This window comes from Phyllostomus hastatus, unplaced genomic scaffold (assembly GCF_019186645.2).
Source record: "Phyllostomus hastatus isolate PE091 unplaced genomic scaffold, TTU_PhHast_1.1 phas_contig_524, whole genome shotgun sequence".
Classification (NCBI taxonomy): Eukaryota; Metazoa; Chordata; class Mammalia; order Chiroptera; family Phyllostomidae; genus Phyllostomus; species Phyllostomus hastatus.
Window position 1 is genome coordinate 12,114,865 of NW_025333900.1, and position 25,338 is coordinate 12,140,202.

The following is a 25,338-nucleotide window of genomic DNA, read 5'->3' on the forward strand; positions in this document are numbered from 1 at the left end:
ATCCTCTTCCCATCTGGCTGAACTTGCCTGAGTGCCCAGCAAAGTGGCGACAGTCACAGCTGGAGTGACACCAGTGTTAGCTCTTGGAGCAAAGGCTGTCACGTGCACAGCAGTCCATGTTCCACCCCGCCTCAAGGAGCCTCACATAGATCCTCATGTTAACAATTTATATAGAGAAAGGAGCAGGGGTATCAGAGGAAAAAGTAAGAGTAAGGAATTACAAATTCAGTTTGAGGGAACGAGGAAGGAGGAAGAGAAACAAGAAGAAAAAGAGCCTCTTCCAGCATCCATCTGCACTGACCATCCTTCTATAGTGCAGGGAAGCAGGGCTCCTGCACATGACTTCGCCTCTCCTCCTTGCAGCAGCCACTTCTCATGTGGTCCCAAGAGGCTGTGTTCATGCTCAAGGAAAATCACTTGGCAGGTTTTTTTTTCCTGAGCAAGATATGTCTTCTGAGGTTTTCTGCAATGGGGACATCAACTGGCGATGCAAACTTTATACTGTGCAGGATGAGTCACCTATAGTCTGGTGGTTATGCTACAGCTTCAGGTCAGAGAATTCACCTCACCTGGTCTCAGAATCCCCTTTGGAATTTGAGGATAATAATAATGACCTCACAGGACTATAGTAAGGCCCAAATGAGACCATGAACATAGAAGACAACTGTAAACCAAACAAGCTATATATACTCGAATATATGTTTATTATTGTTGTCATGCCATTCTTCTTGCTATTGAATAGAAAGAGCTGAGAGGTTGTCTGATAAAACATTATAATGCAGGATTTGTACTAATGAAATTGTAAACTAGTGGGCCAGTTAAAATACTATCCCTTCTATAGTTCATGAAAACAGACAAAAAATGGTATCAAGACACTTAACAACTATCTTGTCCTTATTAGTTAACACAGTTAAAACACATGCTGATGTTCACCTTCTGGTCCATTAGACTGTTAGGTGTGATTCACGTAAACTAATCATCAAAACTAATCATCACTGGTCTTATGTTTATTCTTGGCTTCTGAGTTCCCTAGCATGTATTTTCACAACAAATTTAACACCCAATAGTTTTTTTTCTCTCTGAACTGCTATCTATTCTTAAAAGGAATACAAATGTGCCAGAGAAGAGATACCAAACAAGGTTGATTTACATAAATTAGTATATGGACTTAAGTAAGACACAACTGTCTTCAGTTGGAATGACAGGTTGGCAGTAGCCAGTCAGGGGTATAATAATGACAGACATTTAGGCAGCACATTATGCTTCTGAAAGCACTGCCATATCTATTTTCTCTTTATAACTTGCCAAGTAGTAGGGCAGGCATGATGAGTGGGAATTTGAGCCTGAAGAAAATTAAGCAACTTGCCAAAGGGGTATATGACCAGTAGGTGACAACATCTTTCATTTATGTCATAAAAAATTAAATAAACAAAAGTTCCAATAGAAAGACAGTGGTCCTGGTAGTTTATAATCTGGGCATCATGGAAACCAGTCACTTAAAAAGCACCACCACCACCACCACCCCTGCCCACAATACATGATTAATTGACTGACAAGGCAGAGGGACTGGCCTGGTTGAGCTGGGTTCCAAGTCTCTGCTTCTCCCTTTGGTACTAGTTGCTGCCAATTTTTATTACAGACATAAAAAACACTGTTTCCTGACTATTATTTTCTGACTTATTAGGCAGCATCAAATCAGAGACAAACCCCATTTTCTCATTGTTTAGGCCTGAATTGCATCCCTTCAAAGTTTGTATGTTGCAGTCCTAACTCCCTGTAAGTACCTCAGACTGTGACTTTAAAGAGGTAATTAAGTTAAAAATGAGGTCATTAGAGTAGGCCCTAATCTGCAATGACTGATGTTCTGATAAGAAAAAGAGATTAGAACACAACCTGTACAGAGTAAAGACAATGGGGAGACATAGGAAGAGGATGCCATCTGGAAGCCAGGGACAGAGATTTTAAAAGAAACCTACTTTGATGACATCTTGATCTCAGATTTCTAGCTGCCAGAACTATGAGAAAATAAATTTCTACTGTTTAAACCACCCAGTCTGTGATATTTTGTTATGGCAGGCCTTCAAACCCCTACCATTGTCTTCTGTCTCCCCCACACACATTCACATTTATATGCATATTATTTCCTCTCTCTCCCTCTGTCTTCCCTCCCCGCTATTTCCTTAAAAAGCCCTTTGGCACAGCCTAGGGAAGTCAGGTTCCTCATAAAGGTGAGAGGGCTGTCTGAATATGGCAGAGCAGGAAGGCCAAACCCAGCCCTCCTCTCCATGACAGCAGTGCTGCAGGAAGAGGCAGGGCGGGTGCGCATCCTCTGTGGAAGAAGCTGGAAAGTGTCCTGGCCGCTTCCCCTGCACCCAGAATGCTCTCCTTCCCCTCTGTTACTTGTACCTTCCCTTCTCCAGTAAGCCTTCCTGACTCCGTCAGTCAACCGTGCCCTCATCACACCTGTCAGGTTTCTCTAGCACACTCTAATCACAGTGTATGGTTCTTCTTTATTTAGGTGTGGTAAGAAAATGGTGCATGTGGATTGCTATCAAGTAGACACTACAAACAATGTTTGGAATAATTATGAAATAATGGGGAGATATCAACCTTGGCTCTATAGAAACTTCTACAGACAAGGGCTCCTTCATATTCGTCTTCAGGTCTGTCACCGTATTTACCATGACACTGTGTTATTTGATGTCTTGAATTAAACACAAAAGTACCTCCCACAGATAAAAGCCAGCATAACATGTGCCCTGGGGAACATATAGATGATAATGACAGGCTCACATTTTTGCACACTCTCCAGGTAATACATGGTATTATGTTGTATGTACCTCGTATGCATAATCATATTTAAACTAACCTTACAATTATTTGAGGTAAAAACTGTTATTATCCAAATTCACAGATAAAGAAAAAGGCATAAACTTCTCCCAAATCCCACTGACTTGTCCAAATTTGAGAGAGGAACAGGAATTCCTTTTTGATCACTGGAGTATAATAACTCTTTTCTTGAGATAAGGTATAGAGCAATACCCCCGACTCAATATGATGCTAAATAGTTCCTCCCAGCTAGTGTCCTCTCAGCCAGTGCTTCTCCCTCACCTGGGGATCTTGTTAAATGAGGATACTGAGTCAGCAACTCCAAGCCTCTGCATTTCCAACACATTCCCAGATGACCCTTTGCACAGCAAAGCTCTAAACCACGTGTAAAATAAGATGGTCATAAAAATGCCACTTCAAAAAAGCATTCTTGCTTAAAATTTCTAATTGTAGTAATGCCTTAAAATAATCCCTCTTTAAATGAAGATTGAATTTTTATCTAAAAATTTAAATTTTATTGAAAACTGGAAGAAAATAGGATTAATTGTTGACAGAATGATGTTTGGCCGTAAAGACAGGACTATTAGATTTACTCTAAGTCCATCACCATGTCACCGTTTATTAAGACTCATGTTACAAAACAGAAACATATCATTGCAGAGACAATAAATCAGGAAGATATTTTTACCTATGCTTAAAGTCTTCTGCCCTGACTGTCAAATTTTGGCTAGTTTGTGACTATAATTTAAGGAGAACCAATTTTCAGGTAGAAATCATTTCTCCAAAGAATATATACATCTTCTGGCATTTCAGGAGTAGCTCATGCCTCTGAGTAATTGTGGAATACTACATTCTACAGGAAGAACAACTCTTGTGTTCCACTGGAATCAAGAAGGGGTATCCATTATATTCTGTCCTATATACTTACTAAACTTGTTGGGGACCACCCTGCCTGGTCTCAGGAAGTTGTAACCCCCCATGACTTAGGCTGAGTGAAAGACCTCTGAACCAGAAGCCACTAAGGAGACAAAACTTATTTCCCTGGCATGGACACTGCCTGTTCTAATGCCTGGCTCCCTTGGATGATCAGCAGTCAATGATGGGTAACAATTTTCTAAGAAAGAATGAATCTAAGACAGACACGATCACGTGAGAATGCCCTAAGGGAAGAGACTTGGGGCTGTGGATATGAAGGGGTGATGGACATCAACCCCTGACCCTTCGGCTTTGTCAAAGCCTGAGTCCTTGTGAGAAATCCAAGTCTCCTGGCTGCCTTTGTCTTCTCTGTTAACTCAGGCTAGCAGGGGTGGCGCAGCCCAAACCAGAAACAGCAGACCCCTGGGGTAATCAGGCCTGGGACACAGAATATGCAAAATCCTGTGAGATCTGTTTGCTGGAGGATGTTATTAGATTAGAATTTGAAGGCACAGACGGGAAACCAAAACTGCCCTTTGAGCCCAGTTAGATAAAACCCCAAACTTTACCCGGAATCACAGTGGGGGTTCTGTCCGCACCTTTGTAAGTCACCTACTTCTTTTGATCTTTTCTGCCAGACTGTAAATCCACAAACTAAGTCTGTATTCTCAATAAAAATCTGCTTGGGAAGAGATATGGTGTACTCTCCACTAGAGAGAGTGGCCCTTCTGTTCCTATTTCCCCACAGGACCTAGTTGTCTCTGTGTATGTTTTTTCTCGTGTTTCGACGGGCATCCACAGCCAAGATGGATACTGCAGGACGGTATCCGCCACATAAACTGAAGTACATAATAGCAAAATAATGATTGCAGAAGTCATCTAGATGATTCCAGCCTCACTGCCTCTCTAACATCAAGAACATCAGAGCACAACCAAATTAACGGACATTTTACACATATGTACAATTACAGGTACTATGTACCCTTAAAGAGAGGTTTTCATAAGACCTCTATGAAGTCTTTTCCTTTTTTGAGACTTTTATTTATCACAAGCAATTGCTATTAATATGTATTAGAAAAGTGACAGCAGATTTTCTCTTTAACAACAACATTGGCATTTCAGATGTCTTTGCCTGAGTTTGCCTACTTGTATATCTTACTATTTATTTTGTGACGAACCCTCTGAGAAAACAGTTGATTTGTATGGCAAGACAGAAAAAGTCTGGTAGCTATTATCGCTGGCTACATCCTTGCAGGGATGGCTCAGGGGAAACCTTAAGTATTCAGTTTTTCTAGAGAATATGTGTGTAGTTACTGAGATGAACTCAGGATTCCTGACTGATACGAGAAGATGGAATATGGAAATAAGCCATAAAATATCAAAAGCATCAGTTATTTGAAGGTATTTTCACAGACAGATGGAGCTGCTCAAATGATTTACACTTTAAGCTCACACCCCTGACAGTAACAGCAGCCCCAAAAATTAGAAATGGAAAAGGCATGTAAACACAAACTACAGCCGATGTCCTGCCCATGTTAAAGTACATGTCAATGTTTCTTATATTTACATCAGAATTCCCTGAGTAATGTATTTTAATATTTAAGACCTTTGCTATCTGAAATAATGGCTCAAGTTCAAACTTTCCAGTCAAGATATCCTGCTTAACCACCCCACCCCTCCATTCCCACCTAGCAGGTCTTCCTCCCTGGACCTAGAAACTGGAGCTCAGAACTGTCCCCCAAACCACAAGACTACTTTAGATGTCCACTTCTCTGTGTAACATTTGCTATACTTGAAATCTGGTAAGAGTGAGAACATTACAGGGTTTGGGTGGAAAGTGTTGAGGTGGATTTTATGACACAGTTGTTGAAAGTACGGAAGTTACTGCACTTGTTTTTATTTCTGTCCCCATGGAAACTAAAATCATCTCCTACCCAATTGCAATGAGGTGTTTTGAAATAATCTGTTTCAATTTTTCATTATTGCCAAGTACTGCTTCCTGCTTTCAGCTTGCAGAGACTTACTTTCACAGAGGGGAAGAAAGGTTTATGTACGGTTCGAAGTGTGATAACCTACAGAAAGTGAGGCTGTGACTCTGTAAAGGCACAAGTAACGTGACGCTCGGGCCAGCTACGTGCTGAGAGCTAGCTCACCCAGGCCCTTTCAAGCTCCACAAGTTCCTGCAGCACACATATGAGAAGATATAATACATTGGAGACTTAAATTAGATAGCAAGGGGATATTTAGTCATTAGGAAAAAAATCCCCATTAAGTTTTCTCACTTTAGAAGTAAACACTGATTTTCTTTCACTTACATCAAAATTCCCTGAAGACTACAGTTTAATATTGAATATCATTTCTACCAATTAATCATAAACCTACAATCATGATGTCACACAAATCCTGATGATTTACACAGAAACTAAGAAGCAAGAGCATCCTCACCTCCACTCTTCCAGCTGTGTGTGATGCTTACAGCACCAAACATGAGTATGATTCACTGAAAGGCTATGACTAGAAAATAAAGACTGGTGGCAGCACTGTTCGCGCGTCACTCCTTGCAGTTCAGGGAAGGCAGTAAAGGCCGAGTGGCCCTCTACACAGACGGGATATGTTGCTGTGTGTAGGTAGGATAGTAAGTCCCTAACCTCCTCACTTCCCTCCTTGAGGTGATCAGAAAGAGTACCAGACTGGAAGCCAGGAGCCCTGCACGCCTGTACAGACTTCCTCATCAACAGCTATCACTGTGGGAAAATGGCCTTCCTCACTATGGAGCTTTGTTTCTTCAATGGTGAAGCAAGGAATTTGAACCAGCTTCCCTTCTGGTTCTAAATATCCTATAATTCTTATTTTAATACATTTCATTGAAACAGAGTTAGGGGTCTGACAGAGGAAGTGGATTCCTTTGTCTTTCTGTGTATTCCAATACATATGAGAAAGTAATACAAGTAAGCTCTCCATTTAGCTTGCCTTTCATGAGAGAAGCTGTAAGTGACCGCTGACTCTCCATAAGTAGCAGCAAGTGATGAGACCAGGGCATGGAGAACAAAACTATGTCAATGGGCATATTTGGATTTCAAACCTCCTGTTTCTGGTTATATAACCTCTAAGCTGCAGATTTTTAAAAATGGCACTATGTGTTCTATGTGTAGAGCAGTAATCACAAACTCAAATGCCCCCCAAGGCTGGGAAAATAACACAAGTGTGATTTCAGGACAGGTGTTTGATAACAGGGAATGCTGCGGTCCATGGTGAACTGAGGAGTACACAGCCTGCTAAAGAGATTCATGAATCATAAGCCCTGTGCAAGCCAAAGAAGACTCTCTCGCAGGAGATCTGGTCACACACTGCCCATTTGCCATCCCCTGTGTAAGTTCTAGGAAGATGAATTAGTGTGAAAGTGATTTCTGGTTAAACACCGAAGATTGAACAAATGTGGTGTTTTTTTTTCTCACTCCTTTCTGATACCCCTCTAAATACTGATACTGAAACTGGAGGTCTACCAACCAAGTGGCAAAAACCAATCACCCTGCTGTGAGATTCCCCCAACCTGATGAGCTCTGCCTATGCACACACAGTGTCTCTACTGCTTCATGCTAAAATCTAACCAGATACAGAGTTCAAATTCATTTCATGTTACATGACAAATAAATTTCAATTTTTTTTAAAACTAACCAGACAGGCATGGAAATCCCCTAACGTGGAGATGGACATCAAAACATAGAAAGAAAAAAGAAACTCAGAAGAAACGAAAACAATATGTAAAAAAGAAAGCTTAAAATAATAGATCAATCTTTGTAAAGATAAGGCATGATATCACATCCAAAAAAAAAACAAGAATAGGATGCTATAAAAAGGAATATTCAGAGAATATAAAAGAGCTCTTAGAAATTAAAAATATAATGACTGGAAAAATCAACATATGGAAGATAAACACTGAGGTTTTTGAATTTTAAAAAAAGTTGAGAAATAGAAAAAATATCCATAGAGATGAAAAGTAAGAGAAGCAAGTATAGGATGAGTCCAGAAGGGCCTATATCCAAGTGCTTGTTGTTTCAGAAAGAGAGAAATAAAAAGAAGAAAGTTATCAAAGACATCATTCAATTTTTCTCAATAATAAAAAAGCTCATTATACATGCAGTCCTATAAGCAAAAAACTTGCACCAAGGCACAAGTTTGGAAATTTTCAAAATACCAAAGACAAGGGCCTAAAGGCTTCCAGATAGTGAAAAGCAGTTATTTTTTGAGGGCTCAAGAGACAGAATGGCACAAAACTTTCCCAATTGCCATTGTAGATGAGAAGGACAACTGAGCAACACTTTAACATTTCTGAGAGAAGTGATATCTAACCTAGAGTTTTATACCTTGTCATACTTATAGTTAAGTTTGAATAGAAAAAAAGAAGGCCTGGCTGGCGTAGCTCAGTGGATTGAGTGTGGGCTGGGAACCAAAGTGTCCCAGGTTCGATTCCCAGCCAGGGTACATGCCTGGGTTGCAGGCCATAACCCCCAGCAACCGCACATTGAAGTTTCTGTCTCTCTCTCTCTCTCTCCCTCCCTTCCCTCTCTAAAAATAAATAAATAAAGTCTTCAAAAAAAAAAAAAAGAAAAGAAAAAAAGAGATATTTTCAGACATGCAAAGTTCAAACAAATTGTGTCTTCCATGAAGGTGGAACCAACAAAGAGTAAGAATCCGAGAAATAGAGGGTCCATCCACTGGGAAACAAAGGAAATTCCTGAAATAATGGTGAAGAAAAATACAAGGATAACCCTGAAAAGCAGATCTACAGAACAATTAACCAGCTTGAGGCAGGTGATTGAAGGGCTTAAAAGATGAAACAGATTTCAGTATCACTACATATGCCTGAGTATGCCAAGAGGAGATCTGCAGTTCTGGCAGAGTTTGGAAATGGCAAGGTAATAACTACACACACACACACACACACACACACACACACACATAAACTAAGCAAATAATTTTTAAAAATACTACAATAGGGAGGAGGAATAAAGGGTTATGCAAGAAAGGAAATGTATCCAGAGTATACCATACTATACTATTCTATGCTCAGCAAAGAATAATACTGTTCTTACATAGCAAAAATAATGTATAGTTTAAATACTGACTTAGCCAAAAATTATTATGAAATTATAATGCAAAGAAAGAAGGGGAAAGGCATGTGTGTGAGGTTTTTTGTTCATGTGGCCTTATTTGGGGAGGGAGGATGGGAAAGAGTTGGTAGAAGATCTAAATAATCATCTTCCGTAGCCATTAAAGTTAGTAAATAATATCTAAATTTGAAGAATAAAATCAGGAAATATATCTTGTCAAATTTGAGATGTCACCAATTGAAAGGATCTTTATTGTTCAAATAGGTTACCTCTGTGGGGAAGGCACCCAGGTAGGGAGAAATGGAGCAGGAGGTCACCATTGCTGTTACCATCTTCGTTGAACTGGTTGACTTTTAAAAATATTATGTGTGTAATTTAGATTAAGAAGTTTTAAATAAATAAGAAAACAATAGATATCACAACCTACGATTAAACAAAGAAAAAAGCTTTCACTGCTCTGCTCCAGTGCTCACGACACTGACTTAAGTGCTATCTGATGAAACTAGCATAGAGACGTTCAGCACTTCTCACTATTGTACTGCTCAAAGTCAGCTGCAGACTGTCGGCGAGTGCTATAAAACAATCCCAAATGACTGTCAAGTTACCGTCCCCATCTTGTGCTCTCTTCAGTCAAATGGCACAAAATCTAAAACATAATTGCTTATTTGTCTATTTTATATGTATTTATTTGCCACTCTTTCTGAAATGGTAAATTCCCCTTCCTAATCCTCACTTATTAGGGGCAATCTACATGAATATAATGGAACAGGCTCATTTCTTGCTTCCTTAACTTGGAAAAGCAACATTTCATAAATAGAGCATGATGTCACATGAATCGTCAGTGCCAGGGTAGAACCGCAGGTATTACTGAGTCAGGCACCTGCCCCACTGCTTTTGGACAACCAGATTGATTTGGGATGTGTGTGGTACTCTAATAATAGTACCAAATTCTTATTAGACCTAAACTCTTCCCTGAGAAAAGATATTTGTTTTGACCTTTCTGAATATGTCAAAGAGTGTGGCATTCTTCAGTTTTCCATGAGTTTGGAAAGTATCATTAACTTGTCGCTAAAAAATAAAAAGAGTCTCGACCTTGGGACAGAGTTCAGACTCTTTCTTGGGTGGAATTTATCCACAATGCCCGATTACACACACTCACACATGTGCTAGTTGATGCCAGTGGAAGCTGGCGAGGACTGAAGTCTGAAATTTTACCCCACTTGCCAGCTAACACACTGGCCTACCACAGTGGTATGGATGCTGGCAGAAGGCATCAGACTTGTGGGTCAGAGACAGGACTGCACTGCTCACAGCAAGGTCAGCAGTGAGAGCATCACTGCTTGAACTCGAGCCCCAAGGCCCCACTCTCCAGGGCAACGTGAAGGGGCTAGATGATTTGACAGTGGTCTGCACTTCAGGGGGAAAACTCCATGCTTAGAGAGCCCAAATCTTTTGTTCTCAAATACTTTTATTGTGGTATAATATACAAAACATAAAATTTGCCATTTTAACTAGGTTTGAGTATACAATTCAATGGCACCCAATATTCCATAATGGATAGTGAACCTGCCTGACTTTTGAACCATATGGAGACATTACCTTTATTATAGTAGACAATAAACAAACCTCACCTTTTTTTGCAGCAAGATTTCTCAATCTCAGCACTACTGACAGTTTAGACTGGGTAATTTTGTATGTGTGAGCGCTATCAGGTACCAGGATGTTTTGCAGCTTCCCTGGCTGCTTACCCACTAGATTCCCTCAGCTCTATCAATCAAAAATGTCCCCAGAAATTGCCCAAATCTCCTCTGTCTGAGAATGATTACTCCAGAGAAAGTCACTATCCTTGTTTTCCAAGCCTACTCACTATACTTAAAAAGGCAGTCCAAAACAAAGGCAATTAGTACCTCTGCTCACAAGGTATAAACACAAGACCTCTGCAGAGAACTGCGTCCCAACAGAGGTCTTGATATTTACTTCTAAAAGTTTATCTGCTTTTCAGGCACAGCTAAATTACTTGGGCAATTTTCACATGACATTTACACACATACAAACCCCCCACACACCCTTCTTCATTGAAGTTACAGCATAAACCATTCAGAGGTGTCAAACTCATTTTCACTGGGGGACACATCAGCCTCACCATTGCCTTCAAAGGGCCAAATGTCATTTTAGGACTGTGTGAATGTAACTACTCCTTAACTAGGGGCAAGGAGCTCGGTGCTGCCACCGGGTAGAAACAAGGTTCCGGGCGGATAAAACAAGGTGGAGGGCTGGATTCGGCCTGAGGGCCTTGTGTTTGCCTCTGGTGACAGGAGACCAACTCAAAGAAGTTAAATAGGAATAGCCCGAAAGGAAGTGTAAGTGTCATTTGTATCTGAGCCAAGTTGTATAAGATAACTACATTTCCTTTCTTACACAAAAATTTTGATCCCTGGGTTAATAATTGTTTTTTAATTTCACTTTGTTTTTCATATTTGATACTCTTCCTCCATGTCACTCAAGTGCTTTGAAGTTAAACAGACCTGCCCCTTTATCTGACAGTACAGTCTTGGACAACTAATTCTCCCTATGTAAGCTCACCTTCTTCCTCTAAATAAAATAGAAATAATAATAAAACCTATTTCACAGGGTTATCACCACAATTATATGAGATTAAAGTGCCTACTACAGTGCCTGGCACTCAGTAGGTCCTTAATGAACAGCAGCTATTGTTCCATGAGGATCACCATTGAGATCACATCCCCACTGTTACTGTTAATATAATGGGCCCTAATTTCTCCACACTCTCACTTGGTTTTTCACAATATTTATAAATAGCTGCTTAGGACATAGAGCTAATGGTCACCATGTCACACAGAGAGTGACTCTAAGCCCTGACAAGATGTGCCGCTCATGCCAACCACATGAGCTAGACAATCCCAATTCTATTACTCAGGGAGTCAACGAAGAAAATAATTCTGGTCTTTTATTACCTGGTTTTATGTCCTTCAAAATGACATCAATTAGTTGATATTGCTCAGCTTTCACCAATCTGTCTAATCAGTCTCTCTGGCATACTTGTACTTTAATAAGTTAGCACTCTCCAGTCAAACAAGAAATCCAGTTCTGAGGACACTTGTCCAAGGCTGCTCAGCTATGGTCAGTGATCAGTGCCCCCTGCCAGCCACCCTACCTTGTGATCATCAAACTTACCAGAAGAGAAATACCTATCACAGATTCCATAACTCATTAAATGATTAACAAAGAGATTTCTCTTTTGGTAATAATGCTATGATTTTTTCTTGGTATTTGGCTTTTTGTCTTTGGAATATAAATTAGTCTTGGTTTCAGCAGCCCTTAGCTGTGGTATATACACCTCTTCTTTGTCTTACAATATTTAATTACAGTTTCAGGAGACTTAAAATTCCATTTAACCTCAGGAAAAATATCTATAACTGGAATTTATAAGAAATTATTAGTTGTAGCTAATCCTGGATAATAAATTGGATTTTTGAAATCTGCAACTATTGACACACCAGGTTTGCCATCAGGACAGTGACGCTTACAGACAATGCCTGTGGAATAATCAAGCAGCAACTGCACTGACACCCTGTTATGGCAAACACAACTGAGAAGGTCATTTATGGAATGAGCTGGATTGTGAAACTTGCTTTTTAAAAGGAATCATCACACAGTAGTTAAAGAAAAAGTGGCAATTCCTAGTGACCTCTCATTTCCTTGAGTATGGGATTATGATTTTCCCTCTTCACCTACACTCCCATCCTCCACTCAGGACTATAAGAAACCTGGTTGAATTGTATGAAAAAGTCTAACTGATTTATTTCTGGCATCATTAAGCTAAAATTAATATTGCTCAGTCCCTTCCATAGCACATGTGTGTAAACATGCGCACACGCATACACACACACACACACACACACCGTGCAGTGTCCTGCTGGCCTAGGAAATAAAATCAATACACACGCAGCAAACATTTGAGTTGCATTTACATAAGCAATTACTTTATGACAGAATTCCAACCACCACAACTTCGAGGAGGCTAAAGGAGAAAATACCATGATATTTTAAAAACAAAACTAAACAACAAAACCCTGCTTCTCTAATGAAGGACATTTTTTGTAGATAAAACCCCAAGTCAATATTATTTTTTCTGTATCAAGCTTTCTCCCTCTTTATATCTCATACCTAACGCCAATCCACTAAATTCTTCAATGTTCTTTATTAAATATATATCATTGTTCATAGTAATAATTTAAAAATACTACATGAAAATGTCTATTCTTTGTGGGAATACCAGGAAGAACTGAAGGTGTTTCTTTGTGTTTTTCAGGTTTTCAGTCACACTGCACCTGAGAGGTTTAACCACCACGTGCACAGAAACAGCACAGAGCAGATAACATAAACTTGAAATAAAAATAGCGGTAATTGGTATACATATTTTTAAAGGCATGGTGATTACCTGATCCACTGGAATCTCAACTTGAGTATCTTCATCTTCTTGGACTTCTGCTGCCCCCCGTGTTTCAGATCTCTCTGCTCCAGCTTTGAAAATGCCTTCATCTATTATTTGAGACAAATACACAGTGAAATTGAAATCCAATTGTGACATCATGTGGCTGAATGTAGAAATTACAATCAAATACCTGAGGAAGATTGTTTTTAGTAGGTACACTGGTGCCCTTTGTATGGATAGGAGTTTTGTAGCCCTCTCCCCACAAGTCTTCTGCATGTTCACGGGGAAAGGTCTAATGGCTAAAGCAAGGCTGACCCCGCAGAGAAGGGGTCTGTCCCACACTCCTTCTGTACATTGGCTCTGATTTAATGGCACAACACTGCCAAGTTATTTGGATGGGAAGGACTTCACACTTATCATCTCTGTTCTTCCCTCTTATCCCTAAAACAGTGATGATGCTTAGTGCCTTAAAATGCCACTTTTATATGTTTTTCTTTCCCAAGAGAATTCTATACACTGAATATAATGTATTGGAATGATTCTCTCTGTTCAGAGTAACATAAAATATTTTTACTGCAACAGAATCACAGAGATGACTCCACTTCGCATACAAGTTGATCTTCTATTTTGAAGATTTCCATAGGATTTTCACAATCTATGTCTTAAAATCCCTAACTGTAAACGTAACCTGGATCTCTAAGCTCCCCTGACTTGTTTTCCTATGGAAGCAACAATAGAGATTTGAAGTAGTTTTAACATCTTGCCCATCACTCTTCTCTTCTTCAGGCCAAGGAATCAAAGACTCACTGGGCCCTTTGTCATTATGTCTGCTGACTCGCCTCAAGACAGATTTCATGCATCAGCCACTCTCACTGAAGTTTTCTTGGTCCAATTTTTAAGGATCTCCAGGGATGGAGAGTTTGCCTTGTTTTCGGGCCTCTATTATACTACTTATTACCCCTGTAGTCTACAAAATACATTTTTATCTTTTGTCTTAAAACCTCCTCTATTCCTCTAAATAAAGCTTATTCCCAGAACACAATTAACCCATTTCACATAATAACACTTCGTGTTGTTAAAGAATGAGATCATTCTTAATTAAATGTAAAATATATTTTTACATTTGTTGAGGACCAATTCTAAGGAAGGCACAATGTGACACTCCAAGCTAGGGAACGAGACGGAGAGTGTTCCCTGAAGTCTCCTCCAGGCCCCTGAGCCAGCGGAGACACAGACACAACCAAGTGCTGTCGTAGGGAAGGGCCGAGGCCGGGCCCTGTGGAGGTTGGGAAGGGTCCATCAGGTGAGGAGAAGAAGGAGAGCATGGAGAGGAGGAAGGCAAAGCCGAACTCCTTTTGGTTTCTCACACAAAAAAATTCATTTTTAATTACATTTTTTGTAACTTGATTGGATGATGGCTGCTCTACCCTCCTTTTTTTAAAACTAGGGATAGCAGAGAGACTCTCACAGCTGATTATGCATGTTACGTTAATCCACAAGGATGAATTCATGTTGAAGATCATCTACAACATTCATTTAATCCCACACTGGATTTTCCTCTCCTCCAACAAAGTATTTTCACTCTCTCTTTCCATCCATCAGCTCTTGTATACTTAAGCAAAGCGATTTTTCATTCACTCGAATTGTCTCAGTTAAATCATCCTACATGTGCATGTAAACTGAAAATATACCCACATAACAGGATGTACTATGAAATCATTACTGAATGGTGGCTTTAGCAGTGGCAGCTATTCTGGATTATCTCTACAACTAACCATACCCCCAAGGATGTGCCCCACAAAGCATAGCTAAGGATTACGTCCTGACTCTGTTGTGTCTTACAGCTGAGGACATGAGTCCAGAATGAAACAGCAGCCAAGAGCTCAGTGATACCAGAAGAAGGGATTTAGAAAACAAAGCAGAGAATGGGGTGGTGCTCTCACAAGTGTGGGCCTAGAGTCAACACAGGCCTTTGCTCAGGCTCTCAGCAAAGCACTGGGAGGAACACACCAAGATGTGAGTCAAATAACAATCACTCTGTCCTAAAGGAGGAGAGTGAAAGGGGCAAATCCAAGCCTACAAAATTGGAGTCAAAGGGACAGGGTAAGCCAATACATGGCCCTCCATCAAATCCTGGAACTTGGAATTCAAGGAAATAATAATAGAGACAATAAAAAAAAATTGTTTTATTCACATGTGGAGTTCATTAACGCTGAGAATGTGCAGAGGCAGAATAAACTAATTTCAGAAAGGGTTGTACAATTTATTAACTGTTACCTCCAGAATGGGTTAAAAAGGAAAATTAGGTATGTCTGACATTCATTTCTACCTTCTAAATTGCCTTAGAAGATAACAATCACACTTATCCACAAAACGTTCCTTGAGTTAACCTTTAGAGACAGACGTTGGATTCAGTAGCTTTGACCTACATGCAAGACTTTGATGGGTGACATTTTTGCATCCAAGTATTGTACTTTCTTTCAAAGACACTACAAAGAGAAACCTACTGATACAAAAAAATATATTCTTAAATATCCACATTCAATGAGATGAATAACTGTATCCTAGCAGTGCTATGAGTGGCTTGCAGATGTGTGTTAGAATAAACATTCTAACCAGAAAAGAAGAATAAGATCGATAGTCACAAATACAATGGAATTGAAAGGGCACTGGAATGGAAAATGGCAACCATCGGGATATAAACAGAAGAGACACAATCAGCAAAGCCCAACACCGTGTACAGTGGCACAGACAGAGAACACAGAGATAAAAGGGTTTGGCTGAGGTGTGGGGGAGGTTTTAGTCAGCAGTGAACTGAGATGCACGAGCCATTATCCTCGGCAGCACGGAGACAGAAATGAGATCAGAAAGAAATTCATGGGAATAAACGGTGAAGAAAAAAGGAAGAACAGCTAAAAAGTTACTTTGTGGTAGAAGAAAGCCTATTAGGATTTCATGTTTTAACTGTACACACTATATAAATTTTAAAATAGTTATATGAATGACTAGGAAAAATATTTTAAATAGCACTGTCTGACTATAAGTTGTTTATATAATATGTAAGTATTTTACAAAATTTGGAAGATGAAGAAAATAAACATTCTTCTAATCTCATGAACCAGAGGTAAGGACTAATATTGTGACAACTGACATTCTCTTTCCCCCTCTCTCCTCCACCCAAACACACACATACACATTCATAAAACTGGGATCATACTGTATATAATTTTTAAAGGTTTTTTACCTTAAAATCACATCAGGAACATTTCCCATGTTAATTAATATTATTCTAACACATAATAAATTGCTGCACATGGTGGTACCATACAGTAATTAATGTACAATGCTGAATAATAAAAAAAATAGAGGAGTGGTTTTTTTTTTAATCCTTACCTGAGGGCATTTTAGAGAGAGAGACAGAGGAAGAGTGAGAGGAAGGGAGAGAGAGAAAAACATTGATGTGAGAGAAGCGCCGATTGGTTACCTTTGTACTAACACAAACCAGAGATGTACCCACAACCTAGGTATGTTCCCTGACTGGGAATCAAACCCACAGCCTTTCAGTTATGGGGACGATGCTCCAACCACTAGGCCACACTGGCCAGCATAAATACAGTGGGTCTTTGAATAACATCACTTCATTTAACATCATTTTGTTATAATGTTGATGAGGAAAATATAACAATTCAAAGCTAAGTCTGTGTGGAGTTTGCACATTCTCCCATGTCTGGGTTTTCTCCAGAGACTCTGGTTTCCTCCCACGTCCCACATATGTGCATGTTGGATTCACTGGCGAGTCTAAAGGTCCCAATCTGAATGTGGGTGTGTATGAGTGGCCCTGAGATGGAAGGACATCTCGTCCAACATGGGTCCCACCTTGCATCCAGACCTGCTGGGATAGGCTCTGGCCACCTGAGGCCAGGAACTAGAATCGGTAGGATAGAAAATAATGATCTGACTTGTTTTCACTCATCTTTCTTAAAAGTATGTAAAGCTCATATTTATTTCAATGTTTAATATTAGAAGTATTTAGGGTCTTTACTTAGAAGTTTGGTGATGTTTTTGTGGCTAGATATATGCCATAGGAAACTAACTCTTCTTTCTATCAGTTAAGACTTCAATAAAATTGACTTTATTATATGTTGTTTTGCTTAAAGTTACAGGTTCCAAGAACCTACTGATGATGTTGAGAAAGGAATTATTGTATACATCATGACCTGCTGTGTAAAGGTCATTCTGGGAAACCTGAAAAGGTTGAACTTTACAGGTTAAGCATCTTGTGTTAAGATCACAGAGACACGCGCTATGTCTCTTTCCACATGCATATGCATTCTTTCCTGCCTTACAAGTCCTGTTTCCCAAAAGTAAGCATGATTCTTGAACACATAGTCTTCAATAAACTTTTATTGAAGGGAGACCAAAGACGAGTTGCTGTTTTAATCTCTTTCTCACGTACGGATTGATTTCCTTCTTTCTTTATGCTCTGTACAACCCTCCAACTCACACACTCTGCCAGTGTTTAGCTCTCCCTGATATGACCTTCAGGCTGATAATTAACTCTTATAAATCCTCAGCCTTGTCACTGAATGTGCCTTCTACATCTCCTCAAAAGAAACCTCACCAGCCCAGGTTTCCCTCTGTCCTGTACCCTACCATCTCCATACTTGCAATGCCCATGTGCTGAGCTGTTCCACCCACTGACGATCCTGTCACCCCTCCTCACCACATAGCGTTCTCACCACGTAGAGAGACTTTGGTTGCAGCCCATGTGCAATCATGACCAAGGAATGTGCGGGTCACGGTATGGTGATGGTAGTTTGTCTCACACCTCTGCCCTCAACATCTAGTTTGCTGCTGTACCCTCATCACTGGGTGGCTGACTGTTGGAGTCATCTTATCATGCTTCAAACCCTATTCAGCTCCATAAAACAGCCTCAGGTATCCGTCATCCCACAACTAAACAGAACTGTTAGCTTCCCCAGGCATGACTTCCCTGTCACATGTACCTCCTTTAATGATTTCTGGTTTTAATGACTTCTTGCACCAGTTCTGCCCCCTTCGCTACAAGCCCCTTTGAGCACAGGCCATAACTTTTGTCTTTTTAAGTCCTGTGCCTAGCACAGTGTCAGCCACCAAACAGGTTTTAAAAAGATGTGTGTTTGTTTGTTTTTTTTTAAGATTTTATTTATTTATTTTTAGAGAGGGAAGGGAGGGAGAAAGAGAGAAAGAGAAACATCAATGTGCGGTTGCTGGGGCTCATGGCCTGCAACCCAGGCATGTACCCTGACTGGGAATCGAACCTGCGACACTTTGGTTCGCAGCCCGCGCTGGAAGATGTGTGTTTTTAAAAACCTAATATACAAAACATTACATAAACACCAAATTTTTGGCATTGTTTAAAAGTGTTACTTGTAATAGAACCTGTATGTGTACATACTTCATCTAGGACCAAGATCAGTGAGCCAGGGTGAATGTTCAAAATGGTGTGAATATTCAGCATGAGAGTTCCAAGGCAGGACTTAACACCACAAAATTAAAATTATTAAATGCCAAAGAGTTGCCAAGAAGACCAAACTACAATGGAAAATAATTTGAACAATACAATAAGAAGATGCTTCCCTTCCGTCAGTGAAATAGTAAAGAGCAACTAAGGACACACTCCAAGGAAGAAGGCAAAGATAAAACATTAAAAATTCAAAACCCCTGTTTGCAAGGATAGATTCCATAAGAAGTATGCAAAAATATTAAGTCTTTCATCAAGGGCAATATTATTTAAGCACTTCAAAACCTTACCACTTTTCCTTTATTATTACTGCTAATAAACTTGCACCATAAATTGGTGAGTTTAGATCATAATGGAAATTGTTATGTGCAGTGGTTGTGTAGTTATCACTGTAGATACTTCAAACATGCTAGCTACAACACATCAGGGAAGGTACCACCTGCGGTAGGGGGTTTAGCTCCAGTGGAACATGGAATTAGCTTTAGCATCACTGTCTCCATCCCTCACTCACATACTTTCCCACATACTTTCTAATACAACTTCTGAGGCAGCACCCCACAAGGACGGCTCCTGTCAAAATGAGCAGTAACCACAAAGGTCACCTTCATGTTTACATCTTACTCAATCTCCATCTTTCAGCAGCTTTTAATACAGGCAATCTCTCTCTCTCTCTCTCTCTCTCCCAGTGTTTGTGCATGTACACATGTTTCTGTCTATCTCTCTATTTTACTCTCCTGGTTTCAGCAGCTCCTTTTTCTCAGTCTCCTTGGTCAAGCCATCTTCCTCTGTTCAACTTCTAAGAGTTGGATCACCCCAGAACTGCATCATGAGTCTACTTCACTACTTATACACTCTTCTTGATAATCTCACCAAGATCATGGTTTGAACTCATCAATATGCCCATGATGCTTTAATCTATATCAGCCTCTGCATAGATCCCAAATTTATATATCCACTTGTCTAACTTGATGTCTCCACTTGTACGTCTAACAGGCATCACAACCTCAACATGGCCAAAATAGAACTTTGGTTCTCCACCCTAAACCTCATCCTCTATATTCCCATCCCAGGAAGTGGCACCACCACTCAATCCTGAAATATGGGAATTACCCTTATTTCCATCTTACTCTCACTCCCTGCGTATATTCCATTGCTGCCTTATCAAGTCAATCTCCTTTTAAATATATCCCAAATCTGAAAATATCATTTCCATCTCCTCCATCAATGTGGTCTGATCATCATTATTTATTGGCTGGGCTACTTGCAACAGCTTACAAATTAATGTCTCATTTTCACTTTTGCTATCTTGTCATTCATCCTCTGTGTAGTAGCCAAGTGATATTAATAGATTTTTAAAAATATTTAGAAACTCTCTAATGTCATTCCTCATACATAGACTCCAAGCTTCTTACCAGGGCTTACAGAGATGTGATCTGGCACTTACCTCCCTCTTGTACTTCATTTCATTACACTTTCCCTCAGACCATTAAACTCCAGCTCCGTTCTGTTTCTTCAACAGAAAATTCCTTCCTGTCTTATGGCTTTGTCCTTCTTATACTCTTTGCCTGGGATGCCCCCTCCCTTTTCTACATGATTGGTTGTTCCTTGTCATTCAGATCTCAGGAAAACCCTCCTGGTTCCAATTCTAGTAGCCATCCAGTCATCCATATTGCTCTGTTTTAATTCTCTGCCTAGTATATCTTATTAGCTGATATTTTCCTTGGTGTTTTAGTATTTGTCAGTCTCCACCAAGGAGTAAGCTCCAGGAGGGTGAGCAGCATGCCCTCATCGTTCACTGTCCTATCCCCAGTATGTAACTCAACACACAGGTGTTTGAAAGGTATCTGTTGAAAGAATGAAGAACAGACATTCAAAATATTTGCTGGAATGAGGTAGAATGTAAGGAGCTCAGAATTTAAAGCCACTAGCCCAGTCCATTAATTCTTCATGTTGTTATGGAGTTTTCGGCTCAATCAGGACACACTTGGCAATACAACATCTGGATGAGTAGGGGGATAAAGAGAGTTAAAGTGAAAGAAGACTGACGTACAACCTACACAGACACAGGGATCAACAACTCACTCTGTGTGGTAGATAAAGTAGCAGGTCCTCGCCCCTACCCAAGATGTCTACATCCTAATCCTCAGAAATTAGGAATATGTTACATTGTATGGCAGAGGTGAATGCAGGTTGCAGAAGAAATTAAGGTTGCTATTTAACTGATTTTGAGATGAGGAGACTATCCTGGATTATTTGTGGGGACCTAATGTGATCACAAAGATCCTTATAAGTTAAAGGGAGAGGCAGGAGAGGCAGGGTCAGAGTGATTGACTGGCCATTGCTGGCTTTGAAGAAGGGAGAGTTCATAAACCAGGGAATGGCCAACAACCTCCATGAAGTGGGAAAAGGCAAGGGCACAGATGTTTCCCTTAGAGACTCCACAAGGAACACAGCCTGGCCACCATCTTGACTATATAGCCAAGCATGGACCATTTTGGAATTCTGAGCCCCAGAACTGCATGATTGTAAGTTTGTGTGTTGTTTTAAGTTACCAAGTTTGGGGTAATTTGTTACAGCATCAATAAGAAATATCTTGAGTCCAAAAATTATGGTCTACAAAGAATATTGAGGGCAGTAGCCACTGCAAATCTTTCTGACTCCTGCAGATACTTGCTGGGCAAGGACAGACAGCTGGACACCTCTGCTCCCGTCCTCCTCTGTTGTTACTTCCCTCTGTTCCCCCTACAAGGTGCAAAGACCATCCCCACCCCCAGATACGCACACATCTGCCTGAAGAAAAGGGGTTAGATTTTTTTAAAAGCTCCCCTCACTCTAAAACCCTTGTAGCAAAAGCTATTTGCTAACAAACTAAAGAGCAAGGATAAATTGGATACACAATACTGCTCTCATTCAATTATTACACTGAGGATCAAATGCAATGCTTGGAAGCACCCTGAACCCAAATTCAGCTGAAACCTTTTCTTCTTGAATCAAGAATAGACACTTTAGAGTATATTACACAGTAAAGCAATAACAAACACTCTAATAAAAATAAAAATGCTCCTCAATTATTTCTCACTTACCCCTTATGAATTTTATTGCCTAAAAATTGAAAGCAGAGCTGCTGAGGTAGGGTTGTCATATTATTACTGTGTAGTTCCTAATAAATATGAAACTGTTTCCCCCACAGAAATGGAAAACAAATGCTTGAAACTTTTTTAGCTTTTCTGCAATTAGAACCACTGAAATATAGGCATTTCCTAGTTTCAATGCATCGGTATTGCAGCTTAGTAACATTATAATACTTCAATATTCTCAAGTAAAAAAGTTATAAATAATTAATTTATGATATATTTATATAATTGATGATAATCAGTGATTCAGTCCCAATAATTTTATGTAAAGAACACCTTATTATCAGAATAATGAAAAATTATTTTCAGTATTATTAAACTATATTTTAATATGTTCAGTGTTTTAAAATAGTTGAAACTTATCAGGATAAATAAGATTTAAAAAATGACAAAATAATGCCTGTTCTGAATACTTTATGCCAATATCAGATAGCTAATAAGTGGAGAAACTCCATATGTAAACAAGAACATTTAGTGCAACTATAAACACTTTATTATGGTTTACTATTGAGACTGGTTCACAAAAATATTACATTAAAAAACAAAATGTTAATTTTAGAAAGCAGCTCATTAAATTCAGTAGATTACTGAGAAAAATGTGGGAAACAAGGAATTTATGACTTTCAGCTATAATACTTTAAGAAAAACAAAATACTTAGATTTACAAGGAAAATCATGCCCTCTTTATAAGTGTCTTATATGTTACCAGAGGCAAAATTAAAATTAAAATTGGTAAGAATGTGACATAAAAATGAATTTCATTAGCCAATATTAATGTAAACCACATTCACATGTGAGATACATTAAATTTATAACTTTTCATAGATACATATTGTTGTCATCCCAACATCTTATTGAAGTTTAAAACAGCACTTCCAGACAGCTGACCTGACGTGCAGCCGACTTCACCACGACAAGCGAGGGGTGAGGTGGAGAGGGAGAGGCACTTACGAGTCGTGACACTTCCTCGTGGGAGGATATCAGCCAATCCTCCTCTGAGGCTTATTACAAAAATGTGCAACATCCTTCTCACACTCCTCTGAATGAAAGTATATTATCATTAGGAAGGATGAAAAACTAATCAAATAACAGCTAATGTTCTGAGCGCATCTAACTTAGTATAGCAATATAATCCAAATGGTTTTTTAATCACTAATTTTCTCCGTATATTTTGTTATGGCCCATAAACACAAATGGGAACTCTTCACAAAAACAAGAATATCACAAGTGATATTTTTGGCAATTTAGAATATTACATGGGAATAACTTTATCTATACACTTTTACAAAGGCTGAGTTTTCTCGAATGCAGTTTGAAATATCTGGCTTTTTCCCATTCCTTGACTCCCATTCTAGGGTATTGAAAATATCATCAGTTATGCAGTTGCTGTTTAAAATTGACTATTAACTGTTCGTATAGACTTGATCAGAATCATCATAGTTATTTTACCTTGACACTAAATGTGTGTAACAAAATTTTCTGAGTGCAGACACAAAGCATAAGCAGGATTATTATCATTGACTTCCCCAGATCACAGGTAATTTTGCCTTTATCTGTATATTCTCTTTTAATCTTTTTAGACACATTTTCAATTTTCATCAAAGTCGGAACTATTCAGAGTATTAAGAATAAAGCACATATTTATTTATAATATGTAGAATTTATGACTTCAAACTACTTTATAACTTATATACATTTTAGTATAATTTCCAAAGTTTATGTTAGATGATGGGACTGAAATAAAGTACATCTGAGTATGTTTACCTAAACCACAAGTATATACAGCTTTACTTTCTCATTTCTAATTTTGAAAACTTATAAAAATTGTATTGCAAATTTTTTTAGTTCATCAGAGCAAGTGAATTGTTCCTCTTTGTACCCCAGTGACTTGGAGTTATTTAATAAGTGGTCTGAGATTCACAATTCTTCTTCCTGATTCTGGCTAACCTGTGTTGTGTAGTCCAGTCCATAAAAGAGCTAGCCACACTTCAAATACTTCTCTGCTCTAAGAAATGGAAAATGTATCATAGTAACAAATGGGGTACTTGAATATAACAGAAGTACACAGTACTCTTAAATTCCTGAAATTTTGTTCATTCATTCATTTATATGTCAATATTTACTGATCCTCCTCATGGTCAGGCATGTGCTAGACACCAGCTATAAAAGAAGAACAAAGTGCTGGCCTCAAGATGCTAATTGTCTGGGGAATACAAATGGGAGAGATCACAGCAAAAATGGTAAATGTAACAAGTGCTACACCAGCTGTCAAAGGTGCATAGGGAAGGGTATTGGTGGTGGAGGGGTGACAGTCAAAGAAAACTTCTGAGAGACAGAGGCTGCAAACTGGAAGACAGACAGAATTAGTCACTGATGGGCAGAGGAAGGGTGTCCTACACAGGAAGATCAGTGTACGCAAAGACTTGGGGGTTCTAAAGCTCATGGTATGTTTCAGCAACTGCAGTTAGATAAGCGTGGCTGCAGTGAGGTTGCGGGGCTGGGGATTGACAGATGAGGAGGGGAGTACTTCAGAACACCCTGTCTGATAGGACCAAGAATTCAAACTTGATAATGAAGATAATGAAGAACAAGCAAAGAACTTTAAGTTGGAAGTAGGACACACAGGACTAGGGGAGTGTTCTGGTAGTAGGGGTGCCCAGACAGATGGGGGGTGAGGGCTCACGGCAGGGTGTGTGTGGAGAGGGAGACATGGAAGGTGTCACTCAAGGCCCTCCAGGACCATGCTGCTGAGGTGGAGATACAAGGTCAGAGTGAGAAGGCTAGCTGAGACTGTCAAAAGGAGGCCTGGAATGTGGGTCAGACTGAAGTGACAAAAGGCTGTTAGCCTGGAGACTTTTAAAGCAATAAATGGGAAAGAAAGCAAGGAAAGGTGCCATGAGGTTTGAAGCACAGGAATCTGTGGTAGAGGGACAGGCACTGCTCTCTTTGACTTTGGCACTGCACTCGACACAGCATGTCCTGGATGAGAGCAATGAGAATGGGCTGGACAGGACTCATGCGACAACTCTGTAAATGCCTGGGTATGGAAGGTGAGAGAGATAAAAGAGTCAAACAGAACGCTGAGGTTTATGGTTTGGTGTCTAAATGATTAGAAGTGTTATTTGCTAAGACAAGAAAAAGAAAAGAATAGGATAGTAAGAAGGGAAATGATACATTTTAATTTTGATAATTGGTTTGAGTCACCTGGGAGTACCATGACAGAAACGTCAAGAAAGTAGTTGGAAATGAAAGTCTGTAACTAGGATAAAGTTCTAGGATAAGGACACAGATCTGAGAACCACCAAAACACAGTTGGTAAAGTCATGGGTCTGAACGAGCACTGGACTGAGAACAGAAGACGGTTGAGGACAAAATTCTAGGAAACAATAT

At 39.5% G+C, this 25,338-nt stretch overlaps 1 protein-coding gene across 3 annotated transcripts in view; it reads right to left on the bottom strand.

The window, feature by feature from the left end:
- DCDC2 (doublecortin domain containing 2) overlaps positions 1-25,338 on the bottom strand; it is a 178,762-nt gene that overhangs the window by 11,758 nt on the left and 141,666 nt on the right. For all 3 annotated transcript variants that reach the window (XM_045847163.1, XM_045847162.1, XM_045847164.1), the window contains one exon: positions 13,318-13,418. In XM_045847163.1, the coding sequence (XP_045703119.1) occupies positions 13,318-13,418 (101 nt within the window). The remainder of the gene's footprint in view (positions 1-13,317; positions 13,419-25,338) is intronic.